Here is a 22,439-nt window from a genome sequence, read left to right on the forward strand (position 1 = left end):
TATTTAATTTATTATATGACACTTGTAAAAATCATGTAGTGATCTAGATCTCTCATATAATCAACAACTCTAATTCTTCATTCATGCTGTTAGGAGCCAGTGATTTCCATTTATGAATCCAAAATGCTTCTCGCTTTATTTATAAAATCTCCTCAACATGATCCTATTAATTCCTCTATCCCAAAACATTCCAAGTGTTTGATAATGAAGTCTTGGGATCACGTAGAGGTGGTGATATACAGTATATGTATTTCTGATGACTTCAATCATTAGGTCTTTCACTGCTATGTATATGATGTGGTTACCTGGATTGATGTATAAGGATTTTTAATTGGTTAATTATTTTGATTATTGTGCTTCAGCCTTAGAGTAAAATTGTATTGTGCTTCATGAAAATTATTGGTGTGTACATTTAACAAGATCATATTATATGAGGATAACTGCTGTTCAACATTTAATTGAGTGAGAAATTTTAACAGACCAATTTTGATGACATCAATATAATTGTTTAAATAGAGGGTGGAGGGATCAGAGCATTCAACACACCGAAGAAGGCCTGGGAGTCGAAACATCTTTTTTATTATTCCCCTGTGAAAAAATGTGAAGTAAAGTGACTAAAAAAGGATTTCAAATTTTGAGTGCAGATCGCAACTGTGTTCTTGAAGTAATTAAATAGATTTACACACCAAAACAGGACACAAGGTGAGACGAGAGAGCGAGCGAGCGGTGTAAACGACCGTTAACATTAGTTAACTCCATTAGATTAGTTAATATGACCTAAAAATAAACAAATACTTCTACGACATTAATCTCAGTTAAATGTTCATTTTAACATTTAATAATATATTTTTAAAATCAAAAGTTGCACCTGTTAACATTAATGCAGAAAGATAACACGAGCAATAAACAATTGTTTTTATTTTTCACTTCCTAATAAAGATGCTTTAAAAAATATAATGTTATTAAGTGTTTGGTTCAAGCAATTCCATTACATTTGCGATGAAACAGAAATGGCGTTGGACCTTTTCTTTTCTGAAAGTAAGAGACTTTTGAAAAATAAAAAGTGTAGACTACACTGTAAAAAAATTCTAACCCTCCCAAATCAAAAATTTCAAGTGACCGATAACATCTAAATTTTTCAATTGGCCCAAGTGAAATTCTGTAAATTATAAAATTAAATTTACAGATTTTCACTTGGGCCAATTGAAAAATTTAGATGTTATCGGTCACTTAAAATTTTTGATTTGGGAGGGTTAGAAATTTTTTACAGTGTAGGGACTATGTTGATTATATGTTGAGATTTGGGCGTTGCACTCAAAAATTATGAACGGGACGGGGTTTAATCAGATTAAATTATTAGAGTCCTGAATACGGCACAAGAGAGAAGTCACCGGAAGGTCCAGTTATGATATTTTGATTAAACACTACGAACATGTTTTTTTTGGAACAACAGCCCCCAATAAATCATTCACAATGAGACAAGGAACACGTATTCAGATGGTAAATAGGGTTCATTCTGACTTTAAAGTGGTCAGAATGGTTTTTGGAGCATGGTCACTGCTAGACCAGCTAATAACCAGCCTGGTTCAACTAATAACCTGCTTGGACCAGATAATAACCAGCTTGGCCTGGCTAATAACCGGCTTGCATGTACCAAACCGCAGCTACCATCTTAAGATGGATTTTCCAGAAGGAATTACTCATGTCGGAAACTAACACTTTAATATGCCTGATCTTCTACAGCAAAGGATGAAGAGGTACGATAGCAACAAACCTGTCATAGGCCTGAGGTGATCGTTATCTCACTGTCTGTTGAGCTCAGAAGAAGTTCTTGATGAGGGGAGTAACAAGTTTCACCCACAACTTTACATGGCGGTCCGGCTGATTAAATGTGGAGTTTGACACTTGTGTTGAGCTCTGGTATAACTCCTCCTGCTCCTGGACAAGACAGAAAACAAGATTTATTTTTTTTTATTTTTTTTTATCTCACCATCTCAAGTGCTATGTCATCTCAGTGTTTTTCTCGTAAAGACGAGTATATAACTGACATTAACTGATCACTTACAATCTGATAAGTGAAGATTACAGGAAACTTAGTTTACAGTCTATAAAAACTGACGGCACTCCCAATTAAGCAGTTGTTTTTATAGCCTCTGTTCCCAATATAGATTAATGGTTCCTTTATATGCAATTATGCAGTTTGAGATTGGAAAGATATGACTGCATTGCTCTCTGGTAAAAAAAAAAAAAAAAAAAAAAGATGTAGTGTTACAGAAAATTACAGTATTTAAATCAGCCAATACTGAATTATTTCATCATATGGTGCCTATCAAAGACTCATAGAGCAACATAAATTGGTCTACATTCAATGACATCTATATGATCGATATGATTTTTTTATGATGTTTCCAGTAAACCCTTACAAAAATGATGAGCCAAGGAAATCATAGGTAGTACAAACAGCTGTTAAACATCCCGACACATGATTTATGGGTTATATGACCCCAGTATCCTAAGAAACGGTGCCGTAGAGGAAGCCCAACCTGTTGCAGTTGCATCTGGAGTTCCTCATTCTCTGTTACTATGGCGATCTGAGCCTCAAGATCCCTGTGCACAGAGCGATAGCCGAAATTTGGGGAGCCAATAAGAGTGAGGCAGGGGTGGTCTCTTCCTCCCACATAGTACCACAGACCTGTGAAAAGAGAAAAAAAATGACCAGAAATTGAATTGACCAGACCAGTAATGATGATGAGTGCTTTACATAATGCTTCATTTTACTGAACAATTGTTTACAATGACTCACTCTACTAAATATTGTAAGTGCCCTCACTTTCAAAATTATGCATTTGTCAGATGCTTCAACGCAGCTTACAGCGTTTTGTTTTTTACATTGTTTTTTCAGTATTTGTTTCCTGTCACATGAGCCATATTTAATTTCCACAGCCAACAATGCACAACTCCACCACAACACTAACCCATTCCAAAAAGAAAAAACAAAGTTATTAAGCTATGTACAGTACACAAACGTGTGTTCTATTAACAGGCAGCAGGCTTTGCTTGCCACTTCAAACACCTGCCAATGAATGCCAATGAACCTACCCTGACCTGAGGTAATGTTCTTGTTGATGGAAGTTGAATATCAGGTAACAACTGCCGGAAATACTACACAATTAATTCCTTAGGGCTTCCTTGTGGACACATGCAACAACAATTAGCCTTTATATGAGGCTACACTAACTATGTCAAGTCAAGTCACCTTCATTTATATAGCGCTTTTAACAATTTAGATTGTTTCAAAGCAGCTTTACAGTGATAATAGGAAATTCAAGTAACAGAGATTGTTTTGGCTTTACAGCAGCTCTAGAATAAAATTATTGTCCAGCTAAAGTTAGTTTTGATTGATTCACTTCTGTCGCAATGACAGAAAACCTTAAAGTTCTCTCTGCACAAACTTTAAAAACGCCAACCTGTGAGAACGCTGATGGCGTGCACATGCGTATTACGTGTTTAGTCTATAGGTATGCACGTTTTAATATATATGTGTGCAGGCATGTAGTCCTTCTTTATAAACCAACCCCTTAACAAACTACTTGTCTGGCCTTAAAATTTATAATACAGAATTTGTATTGCTTCCGCGTAGCCACGTGAACCGGAATTATCCTGACAACGTTTTATCTTTACAGAGGTAAAGGCAAGGAGGCCTTCACAGGGGAGAGACTAGTTGACACTTCAGGACTAGTTGTCGTATCCAGGCGCAGGTCCTTCATCAGATCTGGATACGGCCTGGATCCGACTGATTGGGGTAAACCTCGGGATCATCCTTCTTATGATGTAACAAGTACATCAGGATTCATGGGAAGTGTTCCCGGTTCCGGCTGACCTAATCTATGCAGCCTAATATTGAATTATAGAAGTTTATAATGTGTTGTGTGTATGCTAGTCCAAAGAGATGTGTTTTTAGTCTAGATTTAAACTGACAGAGTGTGTCTGCTTCCCGGACAATGTTAGGAAGACTGTTCCAAAGTTTTGGTGCTAAATAGGAAAAGGATCTACTGCCAGCAGTTGGTTTTTATATTCTAGGTATTATCAACTGGCCGGAAATTTGAGAGCGCAATAGACGTGAAGGACTATAACGCGTTAAGAGCTCGCTCAAGTACTGCGGAGCTAAACCATTTAGTGCTTTGTAAGTAATCAGCAATATTTTAAAATGTATACGATGTTTAATAGGGAGCCAGTGCAGTGTTGACAGAACAGGGCTAATATGGTCATACTTCCTAGTTCTGGTAAGAACTCGAGCTGCTGCGTTTTGGACCAGCTGTAGTTTGTTTATTAAGCATGCAGGGCAACCACCCATAATAGCATTACAATAATATAGCCTTGATGTCATGAACGCATTAACTAATTGTTCCGCATTTATCAATGAGAGCATATTACGTGATTTAGATATATTTTTAAGATGGAAAAATGCGGTTTTACAAATACTAGACACGTGACTTTCAAATGAAATATTGGTATCAAAGAGCACACCCAGGTTCCTAACCGACGACGAAGACTTGACAGAGCAGACATCAAGTGTTAGGCAGTATTCAAGGTTATTACGTGAGGAAGTTTTTTGTCCAATAATTAGAATCTCTGTTTTTTTTCAGAATTAAGTAGTTGGAAATTACTAGTCATCCAATTTTTAATATCAGCTATGCATTCCGTTAATTTTGTGAATTGGTATGTTTCGTCAGGGCGTGAAGAAATATAGAGCCGAGTATCATCAGCATAACAGTGAAAACTGTCCTAGGCTATATCCTAACCCTAATTCAATTTAATTTCAAACTAATACAAGAAAACACAATGCAAAATGCTTTTTTTCTTCGTCCCATCATGGCATTGGGTATTTCAATTATAACCACTTGTTTGGGGTTTTTGGAGAAAAAAAACAAAACTACTTTTATTCAGCAATGATGCATTAAATGGATCAAAAATGATCAACACTTTGTTTAACTTTCTATTTATCAAAAGAATTAGGCAGCACAACGGTTTGCAACAATGATAATTATCAATTATCATATAATAATCTCTGAGGGATCATGTGACACTGAAGACTGGAGTAATGATGCTAAAAAGTCAACTTTGCCTTTACAGGAATAAACTACATTTTAAAATCTATTAAAATAAAATCTATTATTTAAAATTTTAATGATATTTCACAGTTGAAAATTACCAAATTTAATCAAATGCAGCCTTGGTGAGCATAAAATATTTTTGCAAATGCACTAGCACTTTAAGAACACTAAATTTGATTCTAACATAACTTTTGAAAAATACATTTACTTACTTGATAAATGTTATGAAATGTATGGTGTTGATAACTTTCATGCCTGATTGTGTTATATGCATTGATAACCGTTCTTTTCACACACGAAGTTCTTAAACTAAAGTTCTTTGAACGTTGAACTTAAATTAATCTCAATGGGGTTTTTTGCCACATGACCCCACTAGAAGTAAACATCCTACTTGCTGGTTGCAACCACTTTTAAATGACTGCCGAAGTGCCAATGGAAAAACAGGCTTTTTGGAGGCAGAATTGTGCAGTTACGGCATGACACGCCGTTATGAAACTGTTGGTGAATGGCTTAACAGAGTCACTGTCTCTTCCCTGAGGTGCGCGGCCAGCGTAAGAATGGCAGCTAATGTTCATTGATTCTCTTTGTAGCTCAGCTGGAGGGACCTCTGCACCCTTCTGTTCCCACTTCAGCTCCACTGTTTACAAGAAATGACGGCATGACAAGGCTTTATCTAATAAGCCAGACTTCTCAACAGGAGCATGAAATTGAATTCCACTGACGCTACTCAGGTTTATCACGCATCTATTTTTCCCCAGGCAGCACCATTTTATTCTGTCCCTTCAGGTCAGGGGCCTTTATTAAAGTGTATGAGGAGACTCAGTTAATGCCATATGAATAATCACATCAAATTTAGAATGAAATCATGCATTTTTAAATCAAACCAATAACCACTCCAGGTTACAAACACAACAACAGGTTGAAAAATAACATTGTGGTGATTCAGTTGCTTTTGGCTAGATTTGATTTGTCTTAAAAACATGCTGAAACAGTAAAGCTGAAAAAGATTGACATTCAACAGCCCCCAAAAAAAAAAAAAAAAAAAAAACGTGGCCAAAGCATACATCTGCCTTAGAGAGAAAACATCACATGTGTCTGGCAGCCTCTGTGTCCTGAAGCTGTCCAGGAAGAACTCTGAGGCTATTCAATCAGAGGTGCTGGGAAACCTGCTCTGCACATTAAATTATGAGCTTTCCTGTTACACCCAAGTTTTGGGAACTGGGCTGATCCAGTTCAGTTCTGAGAAAAAAAAAACAAATACAGTTCAGAAAATAAACACGTACCTTTGGCATGAAATGTCCAATCGGGGCGATGGTATTCATGCAAGTGGACACGGCTCTGCTGACCCAGCTGACACACCTGAAATGGACAGGATGCTGAATGTTTCACTTTTAAAACCAACAATGAAAATTAAAGAAAAAAGGTTATAAAATTAATTGCAAAGTTATGCAATTTGAAGCTGCAGCACATCTATAGAACAAGCTACAATAATAAACTGCAAAATTAGGGATGGGCAACAAAGAAAAAAAATCTTTGTTCATAACCATATGAATAACTTTATATCAGCTTGTATGCATCAAGTTGATCAAAAGTGACAGTAAAGACATTTAGAATTTTACAAAACATTTTAATTTTAAATAAATGCTGAGAAAATAAATGCAAAGAATCATGAAAATTAAGCAGCACAACTGTTTTCAACATTGCTAATAATAATAAATAAAAAATCTTGAGCACCAAATCAGCATAATATTAGAATGATTTCTGAAGGATCATGTGACACTGAAGGCCGGAGTAATGATGCTGAAAATTCAGCTTTGCCATCAAAGGAATAAATTACTTTTTAAATTACATTAAAACAGAAAACAGTTCTTACAATATTACAATATTAAGGCCCTTGCACACTGAGTCCGAAATTCGCGTCCGAAATTTTCACACGTTAAAAAATTAATACGACCTCACGTTATGTCAATCACGCTTGTACACTGCCTCCGAAACTTTCATCCGGCAAAAAAGGTTTCGTCAGGTTCGATTTTCTGCGTTTTCCGCATCCGTAGCAAGCATTTTGAATGGTGTTTTGACAATTCAGAGCCACCGAATCACGAAAGCGAAAAAACGCATGCGATAATTTCGGACTCAGTGTGCAAGGGCCTTTACTGTTTTTGATCAAATAAATACAGCTTTAAAAACTTTAAAAGGTACATCGTAACTTTTTTGTACAAAGTGTATAAGAGTTCATCATGATTCCATCTTCCAAACTATGTTTTTGTTTTGTCCTGAAATCACTATAGCAAGCCTATAATAAGTGTTTATATTCTGACTATTGAGCAGCCCAGTATCTGCATGACTCGTCATATACAGTGCTATGCATAAGTGAATACACCCATGCTAAAGTTGACTAAAAAGAGGAATAAAAAATTCATATTTTGGAAATTGAACTTAATGCCTTAATTAAAAAAAATTGGAAAAATCCAACCTTTAAGGACACCAATTTTCTTTGTGAATGAATAATGTATCGTAAATAAATAAATGTTCTTCCTTAAAATACATGGTGCATAAGTGAGTACACCCCTATGTTAAATTCCCATAGAGGCAGGCAGATTTTTATTTTTAAGTATTTAAAAAAAATTTTTTTAGGATACTATGCATCTTGATAAAGTTCCCTTGGCCTTTGGAATTAAAATAGCCCCACATCATCACATAGCCTTCACCATACCTAGAGATTGGCATGGTTTTATTTCAGTTAGCCTAAAAGCTAGTTTGATTTGCATTGAGAGATGATCTTATGGAAAGTACCCCATGCCAATCTCTAGGTATGGTGAAGGCTATGTGATGATGTGGGGCTATTTTAATTCCAAAGGCCAAGGGAACTTTATCAGGATGCATAGTATCCTAAAAAATAAATAAATAAAAATACTTAAAAATAAAAATCTGCCTGCCTCTATGGGAATTTAACATAGGGGTGTACTCACTTATGCACCATGTATTTTAAGGAAGAACATTTATTTATTTACGATACATCATTCATTCACAAAGAAAATTGGTCTCCTTAAAGGTTGGATTTTTCCTAATTTTTTAAAAATAAAGGCATTAAGTTCAATTTCCAAAATATGATTTTTTATTCCTCTTTTTAGTCAACTTTAGCATGGGTGTATTCACTTATGCATAGCACTGTACATACAGAGAGAAGAAGCTCCGGCTACAACGTTCTTCCACAAAAAGCATGCAGTTTTGTTTATTACCCACTAGAGCTCCAACAATTACATGGTGGTCCTTTAAACTTTAGAGCGTCACAAAATACTTTTGTTATTTTAATTTAATAATCCAGAATTAAATACTTAATTAGTATTTCGGAGAGTCTGGCATGAGTGCAAAAACCGCTTATTCAAATTGTAATAAATATTATAAAATAGCCAATATATTATAAGTGACAGCTAGTTCAAAATTCAGTTGAATTCTATACTAATGCACCAATTTGTGACGCTGCTGCTTGGCAACGTAAACAACCTATAGGAACATGATTACATCCTGTCCACACTGGACGTGGGCGGCATGACTCGACAAAACTAAATTGCACCTTATATAAAAGACAGAGCTGTCTACACTGAAGCGTTTATCTCTACCGACACAGGTAAATACACGTCATACTATATATGGCAAACTAAAGAAATGCACACCTTATTGTAGAACTGTCGGGCGAGATGAACGTAGGCCTCCGGAATTGCTCCTGCTACTCCTTTGGCTCCAAAGAAGCCATTAACCTCGGGGGAGGCCATGAGGATTCGGTAGTCTGCTGCTGCACCCAGCACCAGCTGCATGTAGGTGCGCGTCAGGTTGAAGTAACCCGATGTCAGGTAGATGACAGAGTCTCCACCAGCCTCTATGAGCAGTTGTTTGGTTATTTGTTCATCCAAGTAAATGCCCAGAGGCTTCATTTGCATGAGTGGAAAGATCCAGGTGTCATTTGGCACCATCCCGTCTGAATCAGGAACCTCTGGGCATTCAGTCTCCAGCATGCTCTGTCGGACACGGGCCGTATTCACCACCTCCATGATCCGTTTCTGTGCTGATGCAGAAAAATCTGCTCTGTTACCTGTAAAACCACAAGACAGACTTCTTCTGAGAACACTCAAATCGGTTGAAATGCTTATAAATATTGGATACATTTAGGCTGCGTTCCAAAACCTAGTCAGATGCCTATATAAGCAGCATTTCAAGCACAGGGAAGCTGTTCTAAAACATTGTTTGTGGAAAAATTATAATGTCACATCACTTCGATCCCATAATGCACTGGGGTGAGATCAATGAAAAAAAATCCAAACAAAACGACAGAAAACGGCATGATAAAAAGTTGATTACAACCATATTTCCTTCCCTACTGACAAACACTGAGAAAAATAGATTGACAAAGATATATTTGAATATTTTTATCTGAAAATTGTGTGTACTGTGTATTTCTTGCTTATTTCACTACTTTTCAAAAGTTGAGTGTCAGTAAGATTTTACAAATGTTTTTGAAGAAAGTCTCTGGCTGCATTTATTTGACCAACAATACAGTAAAAACATTGATATTATAAAATATTATTACAGTTTAAAATAACTGGTTTCTATTTTAATATGTTTTAAAATGTACTTATGTGATGGGAAAGCAGAATTTTCAGCATAATTACAGTTTTCAATGTAACCTATTATCATCAACATTGAATACAGTTGTGCTGCTTAATATTTTTGTGAAAACTGTTTTTTTTATTCTTTGATTAAAATATAAAAATCTAAATAATTAATTTTTTAACATTATAAATGTCTATACTGTCACTTTAATACATCATTACGAATAAAAGGATTACTTTCAAAAAAAGTCAAACAACAGACCCAAAAGTTTTGAAAGGTGGTGTAAATATCACTGTGCAAGCATAGCAACAAGCCACTGTAAAAGCAATTATGAGTCTCTCCGATGCTTTTCGTGAGAAGAGCGTTCAAAATAAGTCTCTTATGAGGTTCTGTGTCAGTAAGTATGGCACAATAACTTTTCAGAAGGTTTTGGAAAGGAGCCTTAAATGTCAATCAAGTCAAAATACCTGAAAGCAAAAATAAGCAGAATAATTCGAGGAAACTGATCTTAACTGGATGTTTACAGTCACACTCATTTTAACAGGTATGCATGCGAAACAGGTAATTCTCCAATCCAATCCAATCCATTATTTCAGGTATTTGTTCATGCGAGATCCTGCAAATGCATGATCAAAACCTCAGAGACGCGGGTCAATAACTGCTGACCGTCTGGAAAGGCGCTCTGTCAAACCCTGGCGCCTCTGCTAGACATAATGTGCCACGGTGAGTCATAGCAAGAGAGATAATCTGTAAATAATGAATTAGCTTCAGTGCAGAACGCTGAATGTTGGTAATGTATGGCAGAAGACGGTGTCTGTGCTTATTTGGTTAACAGGGAGAATGTGCAGCAAGGCCGCTCGGAATATTCTGTTTGTTAAATGCAGAGAATAGGAAATATGTGTGGCTGGTGGAGAACAAATAAATGGCTCTTTGAAGCAGGATACAGGGGATTTCCCCACAGACTCAAAGCCAGCCACCCCAAGCCTCCAGGCCTCAGAGGTCCAAACACATCCAGTTAACAGGGCCACGAAGTTCAGCGGCTCTTACCGACAGACTGTGGGATCCAGTTACTGGAGATACAGGGGCAGGACTCGACTGCCGACTCAGCGGATAAGCTTCTCAGTGGACCGGCGCTCCAGTAAAGGCCCCCTTATACCGACAGAGAAGTTCTTTTTCATTCTTCGCTTAAGGTTTAAAAGTACCTTTTCAGCTGTAAAGTGGTAGTGAACATCCTGATGCTGCCAAAGCGGCTGAGAGTGGCGTTTAGATGAATATGTAAAAAAAATATGTCTTTCTATCAATAACAAAATAAACCAAAAAATGACAGGGGTGAGAAAACGGCAGTTAAGAAAGCATCTGATCATATTTATGTGGGTTTGTTTGCGCAAGCTCTGAAATTCTGCACTCCGGCAAGTCACGTCACGTTTATTTATACATCACTTATTGTATATTGCTTTAAAGCAAGCAGCTTCACATTATTATTAAACATGAAAATATTACGTATATCATGGGCCTTTACTCTTACTGGAAGATGAGGCGTTTGCCGATGAGCGGCATACAGAACTTAGGTCACTGAATTAGGCCAGATTATAGTATTTAGATGCATCCTCCACAATCTATCACTCCGCCTGCAAGCTAAGAAAGTTGCGTTTGGCATTTTGTGAATGTGTTTAGGCTCATTTCAAAAGCTTAAACAAAGTATGCACATAACCGTTATAAGGAATTCTCAGTGAAATCCCCTCTTAAAATATGACAATGTATATATATATGTAAGTAACTTCTGTTTTAAACAGGTTAAACAGCCCTTAAAAAGCACTTTCCTTTGTAGGTAAGCACCATTTCCTCAATCGCGTGCACACTGTTGTCAGGCTTGAGCTGCAGTGCCACGTCAACCACAAGCTGCATAAAAGAGTGTCACCCTGACGGGAGCGCATGTGCTTTATAGTCTTCTTTACTAAGAAGAAGATTAGATCTGCTCCGATAAGGATTTTTAGGGCTGATCAATGATTACCGATCACTGGAAGCAGTATTGGCCAATAAGATCACCGATATCAATTATAGGCCACCTATTCTTAACAACAACGTATTTTAAGTAGGTCTATAAAAAAAATAAAAAAAAATAATAAAAAGTATCATGAATTGACAACTCAATGTCAATTGAGCTTAACAAATATAACAGAACAGAACTTTATCAACTGAAAGTAATCACTTGTTACTTTCAACACTGCATTGTTTTCACTGAATAAATGAAAGATTTATATTTAGTAAACCTACTGAATCTACTAAAGTGAAGTGAGTGAGTCTTTTCTTGTTTAATAAACATTAATGACAGACGGCAGTAGGAATATTAGGCTGCTGTCCCTTTAAGGGTTATTGAATGCATGGATCCAATATACTGATACACATGTGACACATTTCCCAACTGTTCATGTTAACTGTCTTAAGACATAACCAACAGTGTTTAAGCGAATATCAACATATATATTTTAACATATTTCTGTGTTGTTAACAGTTTAGGCGTGAACCCGAAGCTCAGAGTTCACTTCAATCACTGATCTAGCTGATTTGGACGTTAGGTTTAGGCTTTTAGGGAGGAACGAAAGTGCACTGCTGTGAAGGAAAGGAATGCACTAAAAAAACACAGTGCTAGTTTCTTTCCGTCACTGCTGTAGGGTTGCAGTCGTTGCAATGTGTCCCCTCTCAGCAAAGACATTGCAAATGAATGCGAGTTTTGTGTCATCTGATCGGCCTTTGTAGAGAACAAAATCAAACCATATAAAGCTATTATCGGCCGATAACGATCGGCGCCCGATCAATCGGAGCACCCTTATTCTCACTCTGATATTGTCCTCATTTTACCGTCATACTTCACTATTCTCGCTCACGGCTATCAGTCCATCGTTTCCCGTTGACCTCATTGTCTTGACAGACTGTAGCGAGGTCCAAATAGCTCCTTCCCGAACCTATCATCCTCCTGCATCTCTCCTTTCCTACCCTCCCAGCACAGATCATTTACCACCAGCAAGGTGACATCATTGCACTATTTCTGGGATCTGTGACAAACTGTGGGCCCGCTCCACCACAATTATGTCATCGAACGGCGCTGGGTTACGGATATGGACTGAAGCTGAATGGGCATAATCACTCATTCACTCGTTTCGTGCTCCTCACTGAGCCTGGGGACCGTAAGACACACCGAGTCATGGCTGAAGAGCATCACAGAGACCTGAGGCTAGCAAAGCAGGCTTTGAGCTTCCTGTTACTCAACGTGTTACCACAATGCCGGTGTTACAAGGAAATGAGTGATTTCCCATCATAACCTCTGATTCATGATGCATGTCAGAAGCCACGAGTGTCACTCATTTCTCTTATCAGGAATACTTTCATAGCCAGAAAAATGTTGCTGAAGTTGCTTGATCACTTGCATTTAGAGAGACTGGCAGCACCTGAACAAGGATGTTTGTAATAAACAATAGATATTCATACCACACAGTCCATTTTAACCAAGGGATACACGGTGTAGCACTACGCCTTGCGTGCTTAAATTAAGCCATTGACGTTATTTTCAGCGCATGTATATATATGCAAACAAGCAGGAATTTAAAAGAAAATTAGGTAGACAGGAAACAAAATTTCTTAACCAGTTTTTTTTTTGTGATAAATTAAAGAATGTTCATACTGCCAAAATCACACTCTTACATAAAATTCATTTTCCTGTCTACCTAATTTGAAGTAGTAGAATAAGATTTTTTTTTTTTGTATTTACAAATATGAATCTTCCTGTTATATCTCCTGTTAACAGGGCCATGGCAATAAATATACTGCATACTATATAAATTATACTTTTATTTTGTGATAAATGTAAAAAAAATATTCATATGATACATATTTTATAATACATATCATTTGAATATTTCTCCAGTTAACTGGTCTAAGGCATTAAATTAGCATATTTTTGGATATTGTCAGCAGTAATTAATCATAACCAGGCATATCTCTTTATGAGTGGTGTAATCAAGTGCACTTTTAGAGCAATGTTATACAGTTTCACTAAAGTAGGCCAGATAGCTGCCACAATCTATCGCTCAGAATTGGCCTTCAAGCTAAGAAAGTTGCATTCAGCATTTTGTGAACGTTTGGGCTTTACCTCATTTGCATAATTCCTCAGGAGCGTTAAAGTGAATGCTAAGGAACTCTCAGTGAACTCCCCTCTCACTGTCCTAAACCATGACATTTTACATTTAAGGAAGTAGCGTGTGTTTTAAACAGGTCCCTCCCTTTGAAAAGCACTTGCCTTTGTAAGGATGCACCATTCCCTCCATCATGTGCACACTGTTGTCAGGCTGGAGCTGGAGTGAAACGTCGCCCACGGCTCCCACGAGTTCAGCAAAAAAATCCACCACCTCCTCGCAGTCCTCCAGAAGCACATAACGATCCTGACGATTGGTGAAGTAGGAGTCGCTCAGATTGGCCCTGTATGAGATGATATCATACTCAGAGTGGGCAACAAACATACCCTCCTCCACTGAGCTCCATACAGTCTACAAACAAACCCGGAACCGTGAAGAGCAAAAGCTGTGGGAATATTTTGTCAGAGAGAAATGTCGGTATTTACATTGCAAGCATATTTTAGTTAGTCAGACATGACAGATGACACGTGTACATGTGTAGTATCCACTTTTGCAGAGATATATGAATGTATACATACCCACTGATGATGAGACTGTTGTCAAAAAGGTATGCCTTGATGTGCTGCACCCCGATGGTTTCATTGAAGCGTTCGGGCACCAGAAGACGCAGCAGTCCACGCAGGTCTGGTGTGTGGTACAGGGACACTCTCATCTGATCGGGGAAACGCTGGAGCAGCGGCAGTAACATTGTGCGGGAATTGTGCTTACCTGTAGATGCAAAAGCAATAAACAGGGACATTTTAATGAGAAAGTAATCTACACTAAAGGGCTGAAAACTACAGATACTGATATGTGTCACCTTGCTTTCTTATTTTAACTTTTGTCATTAAAATAGATTACTGTTTTGATCATGTTTTAAATTAGCAACGCTTAAGAATGCATGCATTAAGGTATACTAGTTAGTTTATTGCTGCATCAAATCATTTCTACTGAACATTGATTGGATCCATTTAACATTCAACGGGCCAACATAAATACATAAACATAAATACAGCAGAACAAAGATGCATATGAAATAAACAGGGTGGGTCTAACAGTATTTTTCCTGGCGCGCGCTTTGGATGTGTGCACAAACAAAACTTCTGACACAGCGAGTATAATTGAGTTCTCTATCACTTCTTCTTGCTCTTGAATATTTAAATTCGCAAGATTTAAAAACATGTGCGAAAGGATAAATATTCGTGAAGATACAGCACTGGCCCGATCGGGACAGTCACAGTTCCATCAATTGTCCCGAGTGTTGTTCACGCTGACCCGGGGAGTCTGTATTGTCGAGCTCTGCTGTATTTTGTACCGATTTTATTTTTATTTTAGCAAGTATTTAATTATTTTACCAAGAGAAAAAAGTTGGATTATGCAACAGACAACTCGGTGCCTTCACGCAGTTAATAAATTGATTGATAAATTGGTGCATCTCAAATTTTTTCTATTAATTCTATAATCTACAGGGTGGGCCATTTATATGGATACACCGTAATAACATGGGAATGGTTGGTGATATTAAAGTCCTGTTTGTGGCACATTAGTATATGTATATATCACCACCCATCTTGAGGAGTTTGCCCCCTCACATATACTAATGTGCCACAAACAGGACTTTAATATCACCAACCATTCCCATGTTATTACGGTGTATCCATATAAATGGCCCACCCTGTAGTTATATAGTATTATGTCTTTTTACATTTGTATGGTAAGTGTTGTAGTAGTGCTGGAATTTTTTTTTGCCCTTTGGGGACAAATAGAGGTTAAAAGTAAGCAAGACATGCTTAGCAAGTTGTCACAATAAATGAATAACCATGGAAACTAACTGATAACAAGGAAACAACTACAACATGTGACAATCTCACCCAAACCAGAAACAAAAACAGATAACCTGTAACACAAGTCAGTCCTTCACTAACACCACTACCGAACTGTGATGCCAAAGACAGTAGACTCTTTTGTTCAAGATTCTTTTGAACTTTCTAATCAAAGGATCTTGTCATTATAATTCCACCAAAAAATTAAGCAGCACAATATTTCCAATATTCGTAAAAAAAATTTAAAAAAAAAAAATCCTTGACCACTTGGAGCACTCCTATTGGTAGTCGTTACATTACGTCACAGCTCATTTGCATAGAAGCACAGCAGTATATCATACGCATTGTCGCTCACGACATAAATTGCCAACTCACATAAAAAAAAAAAAGAAGAATAAACTTAGGTCTCTCAGAGAGTGAATGCCCTGTTTATTCTCATAATAAGAGTCATTTTCATGAGATCAAGTAGAATCTAAACCATACAATGAAGGTAAAATGCTGCCTCAGTTACCATGATATTTAAGGTTATGAATTCTTACAACATCATAGGGTCAGTTCAACAGCACACTGAAAGCAGTCAATGGAATGACTAGCAGCTCCTTTTAAGTAGTTCGTGAGGTAAAAGAAAATAAAAAACAGGGTGGAGGTCTGAACAAGCAACCTACAATTACTAAAGCTGGAAATCTTCCAAAATTACACCCACGCTGTTATATTAGAATAGACATGTTGCACTCATGTTAGTCAGTGTTCACAGAGGGAAACGAACATTAGCAGGGGGTTTTCTGTATGGTTTATTTCCTGATAGTTTCATGGGAATGTGATCAAAAAAGATCAAGCTATGACTTTTAAAAGGAAATAAAAGAACAATATAGAGGGAAGTTCACAAGCGAGTGAGAAGAAATTCTCATCTGACTTTGAAATCCGATCTTTGGGACTGATTGTCCTCACTGTCATTTATACGTCATGAAATCATATCCACACGCTCAGTGTTGTCAATATACATATAGTAATGACTTCATAACATATTAGACATATCAGATACATTACTGTATTTTACACAATCATACATATGATGTGCCTGAAATCACTCAATCTTTCACAATTCAACGTGATTTTAAATGAGTGAATTGAATACCACATAATGTGATTAAGATGGTATTGGATCAGGCTCTCACTTGTTTTTGCTGTTCAGACTACAACAACTCCAAGCATTTGGGTTGGATATGCCAGTTGCTGTCTGTCCGAACAAAGCCTGTGTGTGTGAGACAGTAGCCCCTTTCACACATACAGTCTTTACTGGTAAATTACCGTTAAGAGATCATGTGTGAACAGGACCTTTTCAAAATGAACTGTAAATCGGTTCTGGCAGTTTACCAGCATGATAAATTGTAACATTACCAGTAAATTGAATGAAGATTACCGGTATGAGCATGTCCGAACTCAGAACGCGCTGACATAATACGTTTGTTTTGGACCAATCGTAAAGCTCCGTTGGAGCCGTTCACGTTAAGTTCTGCTGCTCTCAACATGCAGATGTCTGAGCATTGCAACGCTTCTCGCGCTCGAGACCCTGCCTTCCTTTTCATTCATCAGCAGTAGTTATTGCGTACTATAGTAACTGCAATACTACAGTAAATATAGGTCTCATGTTTTTAAGAGCCAAACCGCGTTCTGTGTGATCATCCCCTTGCGCCTGTCACTCAAATGTAAAAAAAAAAGTGGTTCTCCTCATCCAGGTAGATGAATAAAACGGCTCAGCATTTAAAAGTCATTTCCAATGATTGCCATCACAGAGTTTTTTGGTATTTTGGTACTGATGTGTGAATGATACCTTTCCGGTAAAAAGCCGGAACGCCGTTGCTTGTGTGAACTGCACATTTGTGTATTTACTGGAAAGTCGTCGTGGTAATTTTACGGTAATTGAACGGGATTGCTGTGTGAAAGGGGCTAGTGTGTGAAAGAGACAGAAACAGACCTCTTGAGCCTCTGGTATAATCCAGCAGAAAAGACACTTTGAGATCAGGTGCATGATCTTCCTGTGAGCGCGCTAATGCCTCTTCCATGCAATCAACCTTCAAAAAAAATTAGACAGTCACTGAAAGAAGCCTCTAATTATTGCATCCATGTTAGAGTTTTTAACCATATACGAGGGTTAATCAATATTTTCATGTTTGATTCTTTTTCTGCTGCAGGAATGTTATGGCTTGGCTGGTTTTGCATGTTGATTCGAACAAGGAAATGTTACCTTACTGATCTTCTTGCTTAACAAATTAGTTACTCTCTCTACTAAAACAGAGGACGATAAATGCCAAACATTACTTCCTCTTATGTAATATTCTCAATGAGAAACTGCACTTTTCTTTATCAGTGACAGTAAATGTGTGCAGACAGGTTACATACCAGGTCTTGCTCTAGTGGTCCTGTACCCAGGTAAAGTGATGCCATCACCACACGACTCTTGGCTGTCTTGATACGAGCCTGGGCAAACAGAACAACAAACTTAATGAGTTAAAGCTTTTTTTGTTGTTGAGCTATTCGCCTTATATTTAATGTAAGAGTAAGCTCTGCTTAATGGGGTGGCCATTGTTAACTTGATTGTGTCAAGGAGGCTTCCTCTCTAAACCGCTTCTAGTTATTTTAGCTGTACAAAAACTGCTGCTTAATTTTGCAAACTGTTCCTTATCACATTATTTTAATTTAGTATCATAATCAAAAAAATTGTTTTTACCATTTACAGCATTTAGTTATTCTTCCTGTTATTTAGGCTACCTGTAGCGGTAACTGAATCTGAATGAAGCTTACTTCTGCATTAAAAAAATAAGGTTAATATTATAACAAAGCAAACTTATAAACAAATTGGACAAAAAAAAACTATTCATAAACACAGCTAGACAATCTTCTGAAATGGAAAAAACAGGATTTGACCAAAATTCCATTTTTAATCTTACATTTATTTATGTTTAGAGCCATATGAGTATCATAGGTGATTTTATGGCAAGATCACATTTCTTTGACATAAACAATTTCACAAATAAGTTACAATATTACAATTAAAACTATACAAGATCTTTCATCATTTTATTGCTTTTTATTACTTTTAATGTTCAAAATAAAACAAACTGATAGCAAGAGACACATTATGACATTTAGAACTTCTCGTAAGTATCATCTACACTATATTTTACAATGTTATGATATAAATATGACTATAAACAGAAAGGCACTAACTGGAGTCATATCTGTTGGTCATAAGACATTAAAGCCAAAGTCAAGTCACGTTTATTTATATAGCACTTTATACAATAAAGTGTTTAAAAAAATAAAAAAATTACAGTCATAACAGGAATATACTGATTCAGTGATGCAAACAGAATTCAATTCTGCTGTTTAGCTGAGGTCAGTTCAGTGTTGAACAAAGGATTTATTTTTACAACCTTATAGTCCTATTTACTGACCATATGGTTCTCTGAAGGTGCAATTGCTTGACTTCCACCCAGCATATACACACACACACACACACACACTTGCTCGCATACCTTCATAGCTTGATAAAACTCATCAGGTGAGTGAAGGATGTGTATGTGGCCCCCAGGGACCCTGAAAGCAGGCACATGATCAGCCATCCAGTGGAAGCGAGAGTGGAGGCCCTCGACACCAGTGAAGCCTGGAGGTCTGGAGGAGGCCAGGGGGGCTGAGTCCGCCTCTGCCAGAAGAGGGGCCAAGAGCAGCACAGCGGACCTACAGGATGACAGGAAGTACGACCTTTTAATCAGAATCCAAGAGCGAGGCTGGCAGAACTCTTCAACTGTACACAATGCACTGCAGTGTTTCAGTTTACAGTATTAGTAAATATTGTATAATCTGGTGGCTGAACAGTGATACTAAACTCCATGCTTGGTTTTTGTTTCCTGATGGCTCCCAAAAAACTTTTTCCGGCAAAAGTGTGCGAATAAACTCCCCAGAGGTAGTTACTACACACTACTGTTCAAAAGTTTTGGGTCAGTGAGACTCTTATGCTCACAAAGGCTGCATTTATTTGATCAAAACCACTGTAAAATGCCAATATTGTCCAATATTATTACAATTCAAAATACCTTTTAAAATTATTATTTTTCCTGCAAAGGCAAAGCTAAATTTTCAGCATCATTACTCCAGTCTTCAGTGTCACATGACCCTTGAGAAATCATTATAATATGCTGATTTGGTGCTCAATAAACATTTCTTATTGTCTTAATATTTTAATAGAATAGAATAGAATAGAATAGTAAAAAAAAATAACAGCATTTATTTTAAATTAAAAAATTTTTTAGGTAACATTATAAATTACACTTTTGCAAATAAAAAAAAAACCAAATAAGTTATTTTTAGTACTTTAATTGCTTGTTATTTGGACAAGATTTTTGTGAAAATATTGGCAACAAATATTGTTGTGCACTGGTCTGTCGCATCTGGCAAACCAGTGAATAAAACTGCAATGATAAATAACAAATAGAAGTTTCAATATTTCATTAGCATATGCAGTTACAGCAATGTGGACCATTTTATGCAATATCTTTTGTTATTTAAAAAAAAATTATTAAACCAACAGCTCTCCTTTTCTCAAAACTTGATTTCAAACTACTCAGTCAGACTCAGGACAGAGCCCTAAATCCAGCTCCAAATGCAACAGTGTTCAGAAGACACAAAGGCAGTAATATGGTCTGTATGACACAGCATGAAGTCTCAAACGGCAACCCTTCACTCAGATCTACTGCCAAACACCAAGGTCACGTCGAGTTCTCTACGACCCAGACGGTGCTTTTCCTCACAGAACCCAGAGTCTCACCGCACATTACAGTAGATCTCACATAACTCCTGAGAAAACGAAAAGAAAAGAGGCGCCTTTGAGAGCGCCGTGACCCTGTGGAGACTGAGCGTAAAACAATGTGAAGGTCAATAGTGAGTGTCAGATAATGAGTCTACACAAATTAACTATCTGTGCTTCTCATACGCATCAACCCTGCTTCAAAAACCCTCATAGATCTGCCCTAACAAGTGAAGATATTCAGGAAAAGGCCTCTAATACGATCAGGCGGAAAAGTGATTTGATTAAAGTGACCTTTACAGAAGAATGCCAGCAGTAAATGGCTGCTTTGTAAACCAGTGCTTTTAAGTTTTCTAGAATGAACCTCTTTCATTGCAATGCACATCACATAACAGCAGTTTGACAAGAATATCTGATCAACAGACGTTCACCTTGGACTACATGCTTCTGTCAGAAAAAGAACATGAACAAGTGTCCATATTTACATTCATAGAATAATGTGAAATATAAAATATTTGACAGCTGCCAGATCAGGCATGCCTGAAACAGATAACATCGCTGCAATAACAGCTGACAAACCCTGATCCTTGGTTTATTTGGTAAGGGGATAACTATCATCACACTAACCAGTGTGCAGTTTGACAGCTCATTAAAGGATTACGGGAAAAAAATGATATGTTAAGTAGTAACCATTCACTTCAATTGGATTTTTTTGGGTGAACTATACCTTTAAAAACATAATGACATGTCACTGGACATAATGATGGTTACTGGAAATAAGCTAATGAACAATAGCAGAGCAAAATCAGCAACCATCTTTATTGTTCTATTGTTTATAGCTCATATTATCAAAATCATCTTGATAACTGTAGCTCAACACATGAACGTAAGTCAGATGTCTCCCTTATACAACCACAAGCTAACATTAGCCAAACACGCGATTTAACATTACGCGATTTCTATCGTCTGTCTTTATGTAATCCATAATGCGATAGCTATCATTTACCCTCTCCTTCGATCATGTGTCCTGAAAAATCGGTCTGTTATCCTCGTGAAAACCCAGGAGAATGCAGGAGTATATGCAGAGAACACAAGTCTTTTCCATGTCATGGGCGCCGCCATGTTTTCACAGGACTTTGAATGTCGAAACTTTATCGAAACTCATGATAACCTGGCGCGACAAACTTGAACGCGACACAGAAGCCTGCAGTGTAGACAAGACAACTTGCTCATTAAAACGAGAGGACTTCCAGGTATGATTGCTGGTCTCTCGTCTTTCTATGTGTTTTTTATCAGTGATACAAATGCCATATTATCTCAAGCTGCACCCTGCAATATCAAGCTGCATATTTATATTCGAACTGACCTCTAGCCATCTGTAGACTACCGTCCTAATGTCAGTTTAATTTTATCCCTGTCAATTTTGCCAATTTATGTTTTCCCTGAAACTTATTTCCATGTCCATTTGTACAATTTGAAGGTATTTTATTCTAAATCAAGTTAAATACAAAACAACGCACAATAAAAATTATTCTAGAATGCTTTTGCAGTTTTTAGGAGTGCATTTTTTTCACATTAAGTGCTTCCTAAAAAATGTTTTCTTCATTAAAACATATTATCTTCCGTCTAATTTCTACTTCTAAGTGCGACAGTGAATGCCGTTTAACAGCTACACTGTCAGATGAGCTAAATGAATCACTAGATAGACAAAGAATTAACTATTATGAAATATATCAAATGAGAGGAATTTTAGCATACATTTTATGTGTTTGGGGCATTTTTTGCTCCAAGCTCTGGTTAATAATATTACTTGCACCATTATTGTTTAAATCAAATCTTAATATTAGTATTTAATATTATAAATAATATTTAGCCTAAATAAGTTTGTTTTGATGCTAACTGTATTTAATTGGCTCTGTAA

General features: G+C 37.0%; 1 protein-coding gene across 1 annotated transcript; it reads right to left on the reverse strand.

The window, feature by feature from the left end:
* Positions 1 to 1,774: 1,774 nt before the first annotated feature.
* Positions 1,775 to 21,844, reverse strand: pgs1 (phosphatidylglycerophosphate synthase 1). Its single transcript, XM_084434138.1, has 10 exons — positions 21,525 to 21,844; positions 19,251 to 19,452; positions 18,115 to 18,192; positions 17,690 to 17,786; positions 14,431 to 14,620; positions 14,017 to 14,195; positions 8,789 to 9,204; positions 6,398 to 6,473; positions 2,544 to 2,692; positions 1,775 to 1,938 (listed from the first exon to the last, which is right to left on the reverse strand). The coding sequence occupies exons 1-10, from the start codon at positions 21,638 to 21,640 to the stop codon at positions 1,819 to 1,821; spliced, it is 1,623 nt and encodes a 540-aa protein (XP_084290264.1). The 5' UTR covers positions 21,641 to 21,844; the 3' UTR covers positions 1,775 to 1,818.
* Between the last annotated feature and the right edge of the window lie 595 nt (positions 21,845 to 22,439).

The sequence above is a fragment of the Rutilus rutilus genome (assembly GCF_951802725.1).
Source record: "Rutilus rutilus genome assembly, chromosome: 16".
Classification (NCBI taxonomy): domain Eukaryota; kingdom Metazoa; phylum Chordata; class Actinopteri; order Cypriniformes; family Leuciscidae; genus Rutilus; species Rutilus rutilus.

Coding starts and splice junctions, on each gene's coding strand:
- pgs1 (XM_084434138.1), bottom strand. CDS start 21,640: ATGGCGGCGCCCATGACATGGAAAAGACTTGTGTTCTCTGCATATACT. Junction 14,196..14,430: donor AACAGTCTCATCATCAGTGG/GTATGTATACAT, acceptor CATCTCATACAG/GGCCAATCTGAGCGACTCCT. Junction 2,693..6,397: donor TTGGACATTTCATGCCAAAG/GTACGTGTTTAT, acceptor CTCTTTTCACAG/GTCTGTGGTACTATGTGGGA.